General features: G+C 52.7%; 1 protein-coding gene across 2 annotated transcripts; it reads right to left on the reverse strand.

Moving 5' to 3' along the window:
* Positions 1 to 1,847: 1,847 nt before the first annotated feature.
* Positions 1,848 to 12,080, reverse strand: LOC109460340 (membrane-spanning 4-domains subfamily A member 6C-like). 2 transcript variants are annotated; one of them, XM_019755595.3, is made up of 8 exons: positions 11,955 to 12,080; positions 11,004 to 11,206; positions 10,507 to 10,636; positions 8,893 to 9,027; positions 8,313 to 8,369; positions 6,740 to 6,943; positions 4,107 to 4,208; positions 1,848 to 3,408 (listed from the first exon to the last, which is right to left on the reverse strand). In XM_019755595.3, the coding sequence occupies exons 2-8, from the start codon at positions 11,006 to 11,008 to the stop codon at positions 3,271 to 3,273; spliced, it is 771 nt and encodes a 256-aa protein (XP_019611154.3). In that variant the 5' UTR covers positions 11,009 to 11,206; positions 11,955 to 12,080; the 3' UTR covers positions 1,848 to 3,270. The 2 variants fall into 2 exon arrangements, with proteins under 2 accessions (XP_019611154.3, XP_019611157.3); XM_019755598.3 differs by having other exon boundaries at positions 11,004 to 11,112; positions 11,955 to 12,058.
* Positions 12,081 to 17,085: the final 5,005 nt, after the last annotated feature.

Below are 17,085 nucleotides of genomic sequence, written 5' to 3' on the forward strand. Positions count from 1 at the left end.
AGTAAGTTCATGAAGTTTTGGCAACAATGTTGCTATCCTTTTTTTGAAATCAGAGAGATTATTTGTCATGAATTTGTACAACTGGACAAACAGTTAACCAAGTTTACTATTTGAAAGTGTTGAAAAACTGCATGAAAAAGTGAGACGACCTGAACTTTTTGCCAATAATTCATGGCTCTTGCATCACGACAATACACCAACTCACATAGCACTGTCTGTGAGGGAGTTTTAGCCAGTAAACAAATAACTGTATTGGAACACCCTCCCTACTCACCTGATCTGGCCCCCAGTGACTTCTTTCTTTACCCGAAGATAAAGGAAATATTGAAAGGAAGATATTTTGATGACATTCAGGACGTCAAGGGTAATATGATGACAGCTCTGATGGCCATTCCAGAGAAAGAGTTCCAAAATTGCTTTGAAGGGTGGACTAGGCACTGGCATCGGTGCATAGCTTCCCAAGGGGAGTACTTAGAAGGTGACTGTAGGGATATTCAGCAATGAGGTCTGTAGCAGTTTTTCTAGGATGAGTTCGTGAACTTAATTGTCAGACCTCGTATGATAGCTATCACCACACAAAACTTTCTAGGGCCTAGAAAAGGGACATCAAATGTATCAGCCCCTTTTAAGATGCTCGTGTATTTCTGACACCAAAAACTAGACAAAGGGCAGCCTACAAAGACTATCGTCTCATTATGTACACAGAGGAGAAAAACAAGATATTCACAATGGGAGCCCCGGGGGGCGAGAAACAAGGCTGTTTTCCCGGGATGTTTTACTGTAGGAACACGCAGAGGCTGTGACGTAAGTGTGAGCAAAACAGGAACTTTTCCGATCATGGGTTTCAATCGGCGGAAGCCACAGATTATAGCCGACTTGTGCAACCAGAAAGGAGAAAAACTGGACCCAGGCCTGGGGTTCTCAAGCTTAGAAGCGCTTCCTTTTACTGCAAGTGGCCAGGTTAACCCTCTTCTCTTATAAGTGAGCACTTTTGGTTTTCTACAACCAATATATAGTATGTTCCATGCTTGGCAACTGAAAAGTATATTTAGACATTTCAGGGTGAACCCTGACTGTTTGAGGAAGAACGTGGCACTGAAATGCTCTGGACGAAACTGGCAAAATTGTTCAGTATGTTTCTCTCTTTCTGCCTGTGTGCAGATAGAACACAGAGCGTGAATGCACCTTTTCAAACAGGATGTTTAAATAGGTATTTGTTTTAATGTGTGTAGACATATAATAAAAACATATTCAGCACAAAAAACCCATGACGATCGATTGCTTAGAGTGGAGCTGAGTGAAAAAGCAAGTTGAGGGCTGGCCCGGTGGCTCAGGCAGTTAGAGCTCCATGCTCCTAACTCCAAAGGCTGCCGGTTCGATTCACACATGGGCCAGTGGGCTCTCAACCACAAGGTTGCCAGTTCGACTCCCGCAAGGGACGGTGGGCAGCGCCCCCTGCAACTAGTAACGGCAACTGGACCCGGAGCTGAGCTGCACCCTCCACAACTAAGACTGAAAGAACAACAACTTGACTTGGAAAAAAAGTCCTGGAAGTACACACTGTTCCCCAATAAAGTCCTGTTCCCCTTCCCCAATTAAAAAAAAAATCTTAAAAAAAAAAAGCAAGTTGATTTAAAGAAAAATGTCAAATAAGTAATAGTACAAGTGGCCCCAGGGTCATGCTAAAGCTAAAACATCAGAAGCTTGGCAATTAAAATCAAGGACAAGAGGAAGATGTTCACTATTGATGCCAACATGAAATGTTGTACAACGATCTAGCCACTGGAAGATAATATTTGAAAATGGGTATCAGAAAAACTGAACAGGACGAAACAAACTGGCAAGACTTTCGGATGAGACAGAGAAGTTTATTTTTAAAAATACAACTTAAAGTAAGATCTGGAATTCTCCCAGGGTCTTCTGTTGAAAGAATCAAAAATTGAAAATATCAACGCTATCCTAAATTAATCTCTACGTGGAAATTAATCTCTACCTTGTAACAAGCTTGGAGCTTGGAAAGCCAGTTCTGAAGTTTATCTGGAGGTGAGTATGTGAGAAAACAGAGAAGGGAGGAAATACCCTCAGACAGTGAAACGTAAAATGACCCTGCATCCTTTCAGCCTGTAAGGGTGGCACCAATTTCTGCCATCCCCCTGAGATGTGATTTGATTAACTGCCTTGGCTGAGGTCAAGGTGGGATCATTCCAGCTTCTACTTGGCTTTTCGACAGACGCTCTTACCCCACAGACCAAGGTTCCAAAGTGGGGGCTGGGCCAACCCCCGACTGTAAAGTCAAATGATACATTTGAAAGTTCTGCATTGTCTCCAGGAAGGGGGCAGTGTCCCCAGTCGGGCGGGCTGAGCACTCTGCATGCTCAGGGGGTACAGAGTCTGGGAGTTCAAAATACAGGGTGTGTCACCCCGATGTCCCCATCCATGTCAAGGTCCCATTCTGGCTTCCTGGGGTCCGCCATGACCCATCTGCATCCTGGTGGCCTGAGGGATTTGTCACAAACATATTTTCTCTGAATCCATGTGAGGCAACCAGGAGACCCACGCTGAACACATTCGCTTAGAAGACAGACTTGTTCATAAGTCCCTTAGGATCTTGGGCCCAAGTTTTCAGCGAGGTCCACACACCCTCTCAAGGAGCACTGGTTTTCACAGGTCACCCTAACTCACTGTTAACTCAGGACCATGCTCGTGGGCCTGCCCAGTGCCACCTGCCACAGTCCCATCACCACCACCTGTGTGGCCACCTGAGCCATGAGCCCTGGGCCCCACCAGACTCACCCTGGGGACACCTGAGTGAGAGGCAATGAGCATTTATTTGAGATCAAAGAACAGCTATTCGGGAATCACCAATTCAGGCAGAAGCCCAAATAGTGTTCTGATGGGGAGACAAAAGCCAGGGGTGTTTACGAGAAAGGAAAGGGGGCAATTACATCAGTAGAAGAAAGGCCATTGGTGCAGATAACATAGTGACACTAATTGTAAACACAATATTAATATGTTTTCAGTCTGGTAGTCATGATATCTGCTCTCTTGCTATCTTTGCAAACGGGTCGTTGGGGCACACGGTTGCTTTAGGCCCAGTGCAAAGGTTGTTTTGCTGTTTGGACATTTCAAAGGCTCGAGGTATAAGACGTGCCAGACATTTCCCCTGGAGCAGCAGCTCCCTTTTAAAGTGGCTCCACATGTATTTTTTTTGACATCTCTCTCTTTCACTCTCTGTGTCTCCCTCTGTCCCTGTCTGTCTCTGTCTCTCCCTCACTCTCTCTCCCTCTTTCCTTCCTTCTCTCTCTCCACCAAGGTGGTCAGTTGAGCAGATACAGGGTCAGGATCAGCAAAAGTCTCCGGGAGCACGTTGATGGTTATCGTCTCATTCTGAGTCCGGAAGCGCACATCCTGGAGAAGACAGAGCATGTGAGCCCCCGTTGAACTCAGTTCCGAGATGTAGGCACGTGTCTTGCCCAGCCACACCCCGCAGAGTGACACAGGGAGCCGTCGTCGGCCCAGGCTGACCATAGCGACGGCAGAGGAGCCCGTCCGGCCGCAGCGAGCGCGCAGGACTCCCACTGCTCTTCCTTGACAAGGTCTCGAGTGAATCAAATCAGTTCATTCCTTCCAGGTCTGAGCCGTGGGATTTGGTCTGAGTATGATTTTGCTCTCGTTTCTCAGGGGGTGCGTTAAGGTCTTTTTAATAAGTGTGACATGGGAGGAGGGGTTCCAAGATGAGGAAATCCTGGGGGCCCGGCACCTGCTCCAGCCCAGGTGGGGAACCTGAGCCCCCCCCGGGGGGAGGGGCTCATCTCGACTCAGGCACCTTAGGCATCAGATAAGTCGCCCGGCCTCCAGAGCCTCAGTTTCCTCTTCTGCTAAGCCAGTGGTTTGTACAGCGGCTGTCTAGGCCGACCAGGTCCTCAGCTGCAGCACCGCCCCCCAGCCCTGGACCCCTGCCCCCTCGCTGTCCTGCCCTCCCAGCAGCTGCTTCACTCTCAGTGGGACCCCCGCTCATGGGCCTGCCCAGTGCCACCTGCCACAGTCCCATGACCACCCCCTGAGAAGCCACCTGTACCACGAACCCCGGGCCCCGCCAGACTCACCCCAGGGACGCCTAAACGGGCCCGTCTCCACCAGAGGAGGGACGTCGGGATGGCAATGCAGAATTCCAATACCGTGAACAGCAGCATCCCAGACAGCACCCCCTGAAACACAGGGCACACGGGGCTGGTACTGAGATGGCCAGAGGGCCGCACGCCGACTCGGACCTCAGAGAGCCTCGCCAGCTGCCCTCACTCCTGCTGCGGGTGGGCGTCATTTAATCTGCTCGCGGTATACCTGCCCCCACCTGTTCCTGATTCCTGGGAGACAGGGGCGAGCCCTGGGTTCCAGAGCGGGTGGCAGACGCCCAGGGGTCGCGTGGAGCCTCCAGGCCAGTCTCTTTACTTGTCTGAACTTTGGTTTCCCCTCTGTGAAGTGGGCACGCCGATGCTTCGCCCTCAGGTCCACACGGGTGGAAAGTGCAGGAGACCTTTGCAAACTGGTGCCATCACCCTCTACTCACCCCCCCCTCCGGCAGCAAGGCACACGGTGACCTGCAGAAGGGGTCGGCTGGTGTAGCTGTCAATGCCCACGCGGACCCCCACAGCTCCCCAGCCCTGGGTCACCTGCCTCCGAGCGAGAGCCAGCAGGTAGGACAGGTGAGGCCACAGGGGTGCAGCCCATCGGATCCATTCATGCTGACCATGACTGAGGGTGTGGCATGGTGCCCCCCAATCTATGTCCACCCACAAGCTCAGGATGCGACACTGTTTGGAAATAGGGTCTTGGTACAGCTGATTAGTTAAGCTGAGTTTATTCTGGATTTAGGGTGAGTTCTAAATGCCACGACAGGTGTTCTTATAAAAAGAGAGAACATAAAAACGCACAGAGGAGGGCAGGTGAGGATGGAGGCAGAGACTGGGGTGATGTGGCCCCAAGCCCAGGAACCCCTGGAGCCCCCAGAAGCTGGAAGGGACAGGACGGACCCTCACCAGAGCCCTCAGTGGGAGCACAGCCCAGCGACCCCTTGATTTCTGACTTCTGGTCTCCAAAGGTGAGAGAATGAATTTCTGCTGCTGTCATCTGCCCAGCATGGGATCCTTTGCATTCAAGGACCAAGTGGGGAGGGGATGCCGCTGGCCCTGCAACCCCTGAGAAAATCCCCCGCAAGTGAGCTCACCCTTTACCTCTGCACAAACCTCATCCAAACCGCTCACAGCACCACCCCCAGCAGCTCCCATTATCGGCTGGCTTCATCTCTGGGGAGGTCTGAGCTGGGAGGAGGCCCTGAGGTTTGTCCTTGGGACACTGTCCTTGGGCGCGTCTCACCCTCCCGGCTGCCTCCGGTCCTCCCTGGCTGTGAGGATGGAAGCCTCCGTCCTCCTCGTCCCAGCTCCTTTTCTCAGTGTTCTGTGGGCTTGTACCTGTTCTCCTGAGTTTAAAAGGCTTCCTGACACAACTGGAATGCGATGCAGCCTCCATGATTTCTGTAAAGTTCCGCTTGCCAGTGAGAATGGAAAAGCCTGTCTCGGGATAGCCCCCCGCGGTTCCACACTCTGCGTGTTGAGCTCTCTGGCTTTATTGTGGGCGCCTGTACTTTGTTTGTTGAAGCTTCTCGGTAAGTCACCCTATTCTGTTCCAAAGGGGAACCACGTGATGCCTCGGGTGTGGGAGCAGCTGTTCAGAATCAGGGCGCCTCTGAGGGCAGACGTCCTAGGGAATCCCAAGGCAAAGGTCCTTCCACCGGGTCTGCGACTATCTCTCCGCCTCCCAAAAAACTCTTGCTTCCCGTGTGTCCACCCACCACGGACCAGGATCTTGTGCCTTCTTGGAAAATGGGTGGACTTTCTAAAGGACAATTTGGAACTGTAGTGGCGACTTTGGGGGAAACTTGGACTTAGGAAAGATAGTCCACTTTAAGGGGTACCCTTGAGAAGAGGGACCCCAAGCCTGTCAGAGACAAAGGACTGCGTTCTGTGATTGTGCAGAAGCCTCTGAAAGACAGGGGGACTCCAGACATTGCTCCCCTCAAAGCATCCTTACAGCACCAATGAAAAAACTTCAGTGAAACATTTTGTCCGCCTGCCAGAAACACACCATGGATCCAGCTGCTCGTCTGAGCTCTGTCATTGTACCTGAGACATGGCTACAATTTTAAAACGTAAGTTTATAAGACGTCTGTGTCTGGACATATGTTTGTTCTATATCTGTGTGTGTATTATGTATGTGATTTTTTAAAAGAGCTTGTCATGCAGGGACTCTGTTCCCCACGCAAGAACACAAGATATGGTAGTTCAGCGATGGCAGTTATATCAGTGGCTAACGGCTAACCGGTAACAGCTGATGGCCAACTAGTCACAGCTGATGGCCATCTACTACCCGAGCCAGCACCTTTCCACGTGAAGCTGAGAGCCATTTAATTGGCTTAAAGAAAAATAAGCATTTATACAAATTTAGTGTTCCTCAAACTCTCAGAAAGATAGAAACTAACCCAAATGTTTGTCAAGTTCACGTGATCTGGGATAACCTTTGATAGATAAAGGCTAGTTTACGTACAGCCCACTTGGCTGCCTTTCCTCTGCCTCTTTGGACCTTCCCCCAGAGCCCCTCTCCCTCCGAAGAAAGTGCAGATGACAAGAAGCTGGGAATCGCTCAGATTTCTCCAGTCTGGAACATTCTGTCTGAACATACTCACCAGCAAGATGGAGCTGGCGAAGGCACATTTAGGGATTGTGCTTCCTGAACTGTAGAAGCTGCTCCCGGATGGCTGTGTGGGCACCACATCCAGCTCACACTGTCCCCGGGCGACAAGCACCTCGGCCATGTGGAAGGTAATGAGCACGAAGCCCACAAAAGCAGTGACGAGACTCAGGAGGTTGGTAGACAGGCTTGCCCAGGCCTGCGGGGGGATTCCAGGTCAGGGCTTCTGCGCAGCACGTCCCCTCTGCATTGCCAACGTGGGCTTCCACCTCGGGGTCCCACGGCAGGACGGGTCCACGTGATAGGATCCGTTTGCCCTCCGCAGAGCTCCCGAGCCCACGGGGAAATGCTTGCAGAATGCACGAATGTGAGAGTGAAGCATATGCTTCCGGGTGGGACCAAGGGACTCAGGACTGGGCAGGACCGGATGGCAACACACACAGGACCGATGTCCAGTTGGGCCACCCGAGCAGGTAGGATATCGACGTGCCCGTAGTGCTTGGTAACCACTGCCACCCTAGTCCCCCAGGTCTCCCCACTGGCATTGCCCTGCCCCTCCCAGCCACCCTGAAGAGGTTCCCACCTCCCCCATCTCCCCAAAGCCTGCAGGAAGCCCTGTCCCAGGGTTGGGCTGGCATCACATGGGGGCACATTCTGCACCATCACCCCAGCTCAGCCTGAGGGGCCCCCGCACGGCAGGGCTAGAGGCAGAGGGGTCTCCAATGGATACCCCACACAGGGATGCAATAGAATTGGGGCTCCCCCGATTCTTTCCATCCATTCCCCTGCACAAACCAAAGGGTGCCTGAGGGACACGCCTCGGCAGGTGAGGGAACCGAGGACCACGCAGGGGAGGGGCCCTACGTGGACGTTTATAGCCCAGCCCCGGGGTGAGCCCAGAGGAGGGCAGAGACCATAGCTGCACTCCAGGCGTGGAAGCCCCTGGAAGCAGGAAGCCTGGATTCTAGTCTCAGGCCATTCAGACTCAGTTTACCTACCTCTAGCCCCCACCCATGCGTCTTGAAGAAAAGGGAAGTCTTTGCAGTTTAGAAGTGTCCCATCCCTCAACAGCCCCCGTGCCCTCCTTTACCCCATTCTTGTCTGGCCTGGCTATACGAGAATGCAGGGACCTGCTGCCGGGGCCACCGCCAGTGACCAAGTGTGAGCCTGGGCCTGAACAAGTCCCGTTCTGTGTTCCATCTTGAGGGAGGGGCGTTTCTTGTGGTCTCTGCTTTTCTTGCCCAACGGGTCGCACGCTACAAACACCTCATCATTTCCACGTGCCCTGTCCCCTATGGTCACTGAGGACCTAGATTCAGGTGGCCAGTTGGCACCACAGCATGTCATGACCGGGCAGGGTTGCTCCATAAAGCGGCCCAGAGCCTGGCGACAGCTCGGTGCTGGTTACCGAGTGGGTATTGCGTGAGGAGCAGAAGCACGCACCGGCTCTGGGCTGGTCATCCTGGGCCATTGACCGAGGGCACCTGTTCCGACCTGGGGGTCCGCTCAGTCGAGTACCCTCCAAAGCCCCTTAGAAGTCAGCAAGGTGCCATCATGCCTGCACTCACCATATGCTTATTTGTTCTTTTTTCCATGATGACGGACAGCAATCCGGAGACGATAAACTACTCAGAAAAGGGGAAACAGGGCAGGGTGGTTTCTATGCAAAGAGGCAGCCCCGACGTCCCCACCACCCAGCTGACACGTCCTTGCTTTCCTGTAGGACTGAAGGCATTGGGGACATTGGGGCCTGTCCTGGGGTGTCAGGGACAGTCAGGTATTCCTGTGTCACAGCTTATGATCAATAGCACCCTTTTATGTTTAAAACTATCCCTATTGGGGCTACCAATTTTACAGTCCCCCCAGAGAGAAGCCACTGCGCTCCCCGAGCCCCAGGGGACGACAATACAATCATGTCAGAAGACTGGACCTTGGAGCCAGTGAGTCACACTGGCCCCCTGCAGAGCCACTCCCGCGGGGGGGGGGGGGGGGGGGGGGGGGGGCACCTCCATCTTACCACCAAACAAGTCCCACACCTGCGTCCTCTTTACTTTCCAAACAACAGACTCTGCCGGGACACAGGTGAGCAGCCTGAGCCCGCCCTCTCCAACCCAGAGACCACCCCCCAATGAGTGCCCACTCACTCACACACTTGGCACCGACGAACGGGTAGCCAGACTTCACCAGGGTGACAATGAGTGAGCTGAACTGATGGGGGAAGGGAGAACACGCTATAAGGAGCCCCAAGACCATGACCATGACGCTGGAGACGATCTGGACAGTCTGTCGGAAGAGAAAAGGGGGTTACCAGGTGCCAAATTGTATCCTCCCAGAAACGTGTGTTGTAGCCTTGACCCCAGGACTTGGAATGTGACTCCTGTGCAACTAGAGCTTTTGTGGGTGTGGTCGAGGTCTCAGTGAGCTAGGGTGGGCCCTGAATCCCATATGATGGATGTGGTTCTAAGCAGAGGAGGGAGCCCCAGGGACGGACCATACACAGGAGAACATGGAGGCAGGACGGGGCTTGTGCAGCTGCAAACCAGGTAAAGTGGCAGCATCTGCCACTGGTGCGGAGCATAGCCCGCCGACACGCGATGGGCGACTTGTGGCCTCCAGAAGGCTGAGAGGTTAAGCTTTTAAGCCCCCACTTTGAGGTCATTTGTTACCAGCCAGGGGACCCCAACACACCAGGTGAGCCAGCCAAAGCAGCCAGGGTCAGAACTTCGGGTGTAACCCCGGGGGAATTGTTAGCGGCTCTGGGGCCTTGGCAAGCAGTGTGGGGACTGCCCCAGGTTAAGGCCCAGAGACATGCACGGTGACATCTCATTCCTTAGTAGCTGGGTGGGTGCAGCTTCCCGGGTTCCTGGCAAGGGCCGTGGGCCCTGCCCGCGGAGCCCCAAGCTCTGTGCTTCCCGGCCTCCTTTCTGTGCACACAGCTGGTGTGCCGAAGCTGGTTCCCACCTTCCCCCACATGCATGGGCACACGGACCTGTGTTCAGGCCATGGCTCCCTAGCTGGGAGGAACCGCAGGAGCTGTGATGGGGCCCCCAGTGGTCCCCAAATAATTCCACCGCAAGCTCTCACTCTTACATAACATTTATTAAGCAATTTCTCACTTGTAAGAGATGAGTCAGCCTGCAAGCCCTTTTCAACCCAACGTTAGGCGGATTTATTTTGAGAATGAGGCAACCACAGCAGCTCTTGTGGGCAAGGAGGCGCTGAGGGGGACCAGGCATTAGGACCCCACTCCTGGTCCCTGCTGCCACCCGCCACTAGTCCCCTTTCTCCCTGCCCCCCTTCCCTCATTCAGTGGAGTGGTGTCTCATTGAGGAATCACGGAGAGAGATGTCAGAAGGCAGACAAAGGGCAAATGTCACCTCTGTTCTCAAAATACTTAATAGTTTCAAGTGGGGTGTTGGTGATAAAGTTTCTACAGTTTTCGAAAGAAAATGTCCCTGGGAGGTAAAATCTAAAAGAGTTTGTTCAACAGAATTTTGAGCACCCCCAATATAAAGTGTGTGCAAATATACCATATCGTCTGCTGTCATTCATTTAAAATGAGTTAAGAAAGCAAAGTTTCATAAAAGACCTCAGCTAAACATTCCCCATGAACACACAGGTAGGAACTCCCTGGCTGCCATGGAAAAGACCTGGGCGGTCTCAGAGCCCCCACCCCCAAGCCTCCGGAGCAGCCTGGGTCCCAGAGCCACGCTGAGGACGTGCCCCCACACTCAGCCCGTCCACTCTGGCAGCTGCACTTACCCCAAGCATTTTGGCCTCAGCCTTCAGCCCTTGTTTCCTGCTGTCCTGGTTCTCTGCATGGGGCATGAGGACGTCCGCCGGGGGAAGGACCACAAAGTTCCCACCAAGCATGTTATGGGGCACCATACTCCTGGAAGAGGCCAGGACACCGGGCTGAGGCCCCAGGGCCTTCACGTGGCAAAGCCCCATATTTCAGGTGCCCCTGGATCCAAACCCTGCATTCACCTCAGGGCGACCTGGGTTTGGGGAAGGGACCTGGAACAGAGGGCACCTCAAATCCAGGGACAGTGAGAATTCTCACAGCACCGTCACCTCAGTAATCAGAGTTCCCTGGATGTCAGAACCTGGCCAGGAGGAGCGTCAGGGGCAAGGGTTCCAGACGGAGCCGGCCGGTCAGCTCCGTCCATCTCCCACTCCCCTTCCCCGCCCTCCCCAGCCCCACCTCCATCCTCGTCAGGAATTCCCACCAAGTCTGAATAGCATAAGGACAGACGCACCTCATCCCAACCCACGAGTGAGAGTCGATGCTTTCCGAGTCTGGTCTCCTCCCTCTCTCAGACGAGGCCGGCTCCCTCAGGACGTGCTACCCTTAGCTTTGTCCTGCTTCTGTGGTCCTCATGGGAATAGTACCACTTACTGATGAGGTAGCTCTCAGGGTCAGGTTACCAAGCCCCTGCGATGTGCCAGGCTCTGGGCTGTACTGTGCCAGCCCCAGCACAGCAACCCAAATCAGAGAGTTGAAATTCCGGGTTCTGAGTGACATGAAACGCTTGTAGCACATAAGCACCTAGCGTAGTACATAGCACATGATAACTGCGGGGTAAATGTGAGCAGCTACACCCCAAATGTAATTTACATGGGCTAATGCCACGTAATTACATGTAACAAACGTTAGCAGTCTCAGTTTCAAGTCTTAGTCAGATTCTCCCAGCTGATGAGTCCTGACGGCAGACCTTGGCCCGCAGGGGAGCCCCAGAGCTCAGCACAGCAGGCACAGTTAGAGAAAAGCCTGAGGTTGTCCCAAGAAGCCATCATTCTGCTTCCTGGCTTTTGTCTACCTGTCTCAGAGCTTTCAGGCGCCCCAGACCTCCAGGCTGGAAGAGGCAACATGGACAGCTCGGAAGGAACCCCCAGCTTAGGTGCCTGGTGGAGTCTAGTGGAAATAACACCAGGCTCCAGGCAGAGGGCCACCGGGTGCAAGTGACAGTCACAAACACAAGTCTAGATTGCCAGCGAGATCCTGGATCTGTGTATGACAGGCACAGAGCACACTGCACCTTAGACCCTTGGGGCTGCAGGGGCCACTGGACGGGCGGGTGAGCAGACCTTCACTGACTCCTGAAGCTCCTTGGACGCAGAGACGAGGGAGCCCAGCTCCGCCACTCCCTCCCCAGTGCACTTCCAAAATACAAGGGACTCCCAGCCCAGGACGATGCCTGGATGCCTACCTGTCCCTGGGCTTCTGCAGAGCTGCAGTCGGGGTAGGGTGTGCAGGACCTCCCCAGCTGGTCTGGCCCGAACAACTTCCCTTCTGAACTGGCACTGTTACTGCACAAGAAGTGGTGCTGGCCCTTCTCAAGGGGGACGGGGTGTTGTGAAATGAGCATGGCTTCCTTCTTCCCCATTTTGAGTTCTGAATGGATGGCCATAAGTAGAACTAATTTAAATGAGAAAGCCAGCTGCCCGCTCAGCAACCTATCTGATGGCACTTCCTTCAAGCCGTGTGGGTAGGCGGAGTGTCTCAAGCTCCCAGGTCTTAGATTCCTTCCTGTCTAACTGACAGGATGCCCCACTCTGTATGGCTCTGAGCTCCTGGTCACCCCACCTTGACCCACCTCCTAGGCTCCCACCTGTCAAACTCACCACCTGCTTGCATCCCCGCTGCCCCTAACCACCACTGTCATCAGGTGTATTCAGGAAGTTGCCACGGTCCCCTCTGCTCCCCCCACAGCCACCGGCACCCAATCCAGTTGTCACCCCCAAGCCCTCCCTTCTTCCCTGGGAGGAAGGGGAGCAGTGGGAAGAGCCTGCTGGCTTAACAGACAGGGAGACCTCGACCTCGGTCTTAAAAATCATTGAGGAGCCCAAAGAACGTTCCTCGATGTGTGTGATACCTCTCGATATTTCCTGTACTAGAAACTAACTCAGAAGTTTTGAAATGTGGACTGATCAAATCATTTGAAATGACCATACACCCATTCCATGTAAACATTAATCCTATTTTTATGAAAAAGAACTCTATAGTCCTTTCCAAAGGAATGGAGTGTGCAGAGCGACATGCTTTTGCGTGTTTGCGGATGTCTTTAACGCCTGACGTCACAGGAGAGGGCTGGACCCGCACATCTGCGTCTGCATTCCATCGGCGGCTTCATCCCGCACCTGGAAGCTTCTGGAAAACCCCAGTGAGGCAGGTTGATAACGTGTATTATGTGAAGGTAATTTTCACGTCTCTTACCCTTGGAGGGTCTTGGGGGCCACACCCCGAGAACCACTTCTCAGGGGGCAATCCCACATGGAAATGAGGTATAAGGAGTGGGGGTACCCCCCTCCCCCTGTTCCCTGGTTTGGGTTTTTCAAAATTGATGATACTCGACAATTAGCCTTTCAGTGGAGCAGAGCTGTGGGTGTTGCCACCAGGGAAGGGACTGGCTGTTATCAGGGCTCCACTACTCCTTCCTAACCTTAGTTGGGCTGCTCAACCGGGGGTCGACCATCTCCCCCGTGATGCCTCCTGCCCCCACTAGGGGGCGCTCGAGTCATCACCATCCTAAGACAACCCACGTGGTGATGCGGGAAATTAAAGAGTAGCAGGTGTTTCTTTATTCATTGTTTCCTGCCTCTCAGTACCGTCCTAACCAGTTTGTAAATTTAGCCAGGTAATTTTAACAACTCTTTGAAGTCGGACCTATTGTTACCCTACTTCAGCCTAAACCAAAGGCCACTTGGCCATCTGAGCTGGTGGTTGTCCAACTGTGCTGGCATGTTGATTATAACTAGGGTCCTTCCCACGGCTCTGCATCTTGGTTATAAATCGTGTTGGGACGCGCGTGGGTCTGTTTCTGGGCCCGCTGCTCTGTCCCATCGGTCTCTTTATCCATCCTTGGACAACAGCACTCTCAAGCGGTCACTACATCTTCGTAATATATGTAATTCTCTAATACAGACAAGTACCATACACACAATAGTGCCCAGTCATCTGAGCCCTCCTACCTTGGGGGAAAGGGTATCAAGTAAAAGGAAATTAGGCACCTGAGACCTTATCATGGGAATGACAGGGTCACTATGGCTTCCTCCACTGCCCCCCCTCCCCCCAACCCCCTACCCCCCCACACACACACACACACTCGTGCCCTTGTAAACCGTGAGCTCTATGCAGCAGCCTCAGGCATCCCGGAACCCCAATGGCAAGAGCATCCACATGTTCACGCTGCTTTATCTGCAGAGTCTTAATAGTTTTAATAATAGTAACAGTCAGCGACATTGTGTTTGCATTTGGCCATTTACGTGCTAACTCACTTAATCCTTCTGACAACCCTTGTGGTTATATTGGTTTCCTGAGGCCACCTTAACCAAGGACCACAGACTGGGGGGCTTCGACAACAGGAATTCATTCTCTCAGTCTGGAGGCCGGAAGTAGGAAATCAAGGTGTGGGCAGGAACTCACTCCCTCTGAAGCCTCCAGGAGATGGCCCTTCCTGCCTCTTCCAGCGTCTGGGGGCTCCAGGTGTTTCTTGGTTTGTGCCCACATCACCCTAATGTCTGCCTGCATCCTCGTCTCATCTTCTTATAAGGACCCCAGTCATTGGAGGCAGGGCCCACCCTGCTCCAGTGTGATGTCATCTCAACTCGTTACACTTTTTGCAAATAAGGTCACATTCATAGATAGAGGGAGTATGGGGACGGAGTCCCAGAGAGCAGTTTCTAGGCTCTCAGCCTCACGTGGAAAGGTGCTGGCTCAGGTAGTAAATGGCCATCAACTGTGATTGGATGGCCATCAGCTGTGGCTAGTTGGCCATCAGCTGTAACCAGTGAGCCATTGGCCACTAATATAACTGCTGTGGCTACGCTAGCAGAGAGAGAGAAAAAAATGGGGGCTAGCAAGAAGATGGCGGCTGAGCCTGCAAGCGGAGCAATGAGGGTTGAGAATTGTGTGGCTCCTGCTTCCTGTGTCTCCAACCCAGCCGCCGGTGAGACTATAGTGGTATGACTCCCCTATCTATGGCTTCATGGGTGTTCCTTTTTGGCCTCACCATGTCCTGCGTTCTTGTGCGGGGAGCGGGAGCTGAGACTCTGCGTTACAGGGAGGTAGGACTTGAACCCATCTTTTGGGGGACACAATTCAACCCAGTGCTCTTCCTATCCTTATTCTATAGATAGGTAAACTGAGGCACAGAGCGGTGAATCCATTTGCCTGAAGTCACACAGGCACAGGACCCCAAGCTCAGCCTCTATGTCACATCACCGTCAGCAGGAGCCAGGGCGTGGGGTGGGGGGAAAGGTAACTACAAAGGAGGAATTGGGGGGGGGGGGTTATTCTGCATTTTGAGTGTTACCATCATCATATGACAAAGTATTTTGTCAAAACTCATAAAATTGTAAATCAAAAAGAGCATCATACCATATAGTCCCACTTATGCAATGTTTTCCAACAGGCAAAACTAATCTTTGGTAAGAAAAATCAGAACAGTCATTGCCCCTGGCGTGGGGACAGAGATTGGCTGGGAAGCGGCCTTAGGGAACTTTTGGAGGTGAGTCACTGCATGTGCCTCACAAGACACTGAAGTACACACTGAACTGCGATTAATGACGGCACACTGAGGTCTCAGAGCAGCTGTGCTGATGTCTGCAGCTTCAATGGGTCAATGGAATAAGCAGGTGTGAAGGGGGAAGGGGGTGGACAGGTGGATCGCGGTGACTTAATAGATTTCTGTTGCTGTGAGCCGAGCAGCCTGTGGCCATGTGACTTAGGGTTCTGGCTAAAACTGGATTGTACAGGTAAGTGCACAGGTGTGCCTAGGAGAAGGTTTAGGAGCCTGACTAGAGTTTGGTCAAGCAAAGAACCTCTGTCAAGCCCCCGTCTCGTTCGAGGAAAGACATTGTTTCGCAATCAGTCGCCTCTTGTTCATTTTGGACCAGCTGGACCATGCTTTGCGACGTGGTAGTAGAGGGTATGTGCAGGATGGTGCTAGGTGTCAGGCATTTAATAAGGGGAGTGTCTATGAAAATAAAAGAAAAACAAAGAGGAATCGTTTAAAAAACAACAACACAAAAAACGCCAGTTCTGAGTCTAGAAGGCAGCCGGTTGAGAAGATTTCCAGGTGTTTCCAGATGTCCAGGCTCAAAGCATCTTAAGATGGTGGAGTAAGGACAGTGAGCTCCTGGCTGGCAGCTTCCATGTCCGTTAACCTTTCTGAGTGGCCCACACAGCAGGAGGCGTGAAGGTTGTCATACCTGAGCTGTTGTGACCACTTCCAGGAGTTTGTATCAAGTTGTCAGCAGCAGTGTGCAAGGCTTTAGGCAGGCAAAGGGCCGTTTTGTTCCCAAAGATTCCAGGTCAGAAGGGAGAAAAATTGGAACGTTCATGTGGGTGGGGAGGTGTAGCTAGATTTTGAAGGAAACTAGAAGAATTCAAGATCCAGTTGTTTACGAAACCTTAGAAACCATGAACAGGATTAGCCCACAAGGGGAGCACACAAGGGTGTGTTACAGTGTTCCGTGGAAGCAACCTCTCCCCCATGACAAACATTCCCATGCCTACCAAAGACAAACAAAGTCAGACTAATGTGTTTGCACAATAACTCTAATCTCACTATTACTTACATGGGGGCAGTGAGAAGGCTGATGACCCTATGGGCTCTTTTTAAGTCTGCTTTGCTTGCACTTTTTATACAGACTCTCAGATTGGACTTTTGAAAGCCTCCGGAGGCTGGAAGCCCAGTTGTCATGCAGGGTCTCTGGTCCCGCTCCCCACATAAGAACGCAGGACATGGTGACGCCAAAAGGGAACACCCATGGAGCCATAGATAGGGGAGTCACACCACTATAGTCTCGCTGGCGGCTGGGTTGGAGACACAGGAAGCAGGAGCCACACGATCCACAGCCTGCCGTCCACTTCTCTGCCAACCCACCTCACTTGCTAACTGCAATCCTCCTTGCTAACTGCAATCCACTTGCCAGCCACCATCTTCTTGCTAGCCTCCATTTTCTGCTAGCGTAGCCACGGCAATTATATTAGTGGCCAATGGCTCACTGGTTACAGCTGAGGGCCAAGTAGCCACAGCTGATGGCCATCCAATCACAGTTGATGGCCATTTACTACCCGAGTGAGCACCTTTCCACGTGAGGGCGAGAGCCTGGAAACTGCACTCCTGCCTCTGTCCCCACCCCAGCCAAGGACTCGTGCGCTGTCAGACCCCGCCTGCAATACCCACGGACTCCCGTGGGCTTGTCCTTCACCCAAGGAAAATGCTTTTCATGGAGGGCCCTCGTGGACCACTGACTGGATGCTAGATGATAGTAAGAAATTGTTGATAATTTCTAGGTGTGGAAATGGTATTGGGTTTATGATTTTCTGACAGC

This window comes from Rhinolophus sinicus, chromosome 14 (assembly GCF_057876585.1).
Source record: "Rhinolophus sinicus isolate RSI-liver-muscle chromosome 14, RSI-T2T, whole genome shotgun sequence".
Classification (NCBI taxonomy): domain Eukaryota; kingdom Metazoa; phylum Chordata; class Mammalia; order Chiroptera; family Rhinolophidae; genus Rhinolophus; species Rhinolophus sinicus.

Coding starts and splice junctions, on each gene's coding strand:
- LOC109460340 (XM_019755595.3), bottom strand. Junction 8,370..8,892: donor CGTTCGTCGGTGCCAAGTGT/GTGAGTGAGTGG, acceptor TTTTCTGAGTAG/TTTATCGTCTCCGGATTGCT. Junction 6,944..8,312: donor AAAGAACAAATAAGCATATG/GTGAGTGCAGGC, acceptor ATCCCCCCGCAG/GCCTGGGCAAGCCTGTCTAC.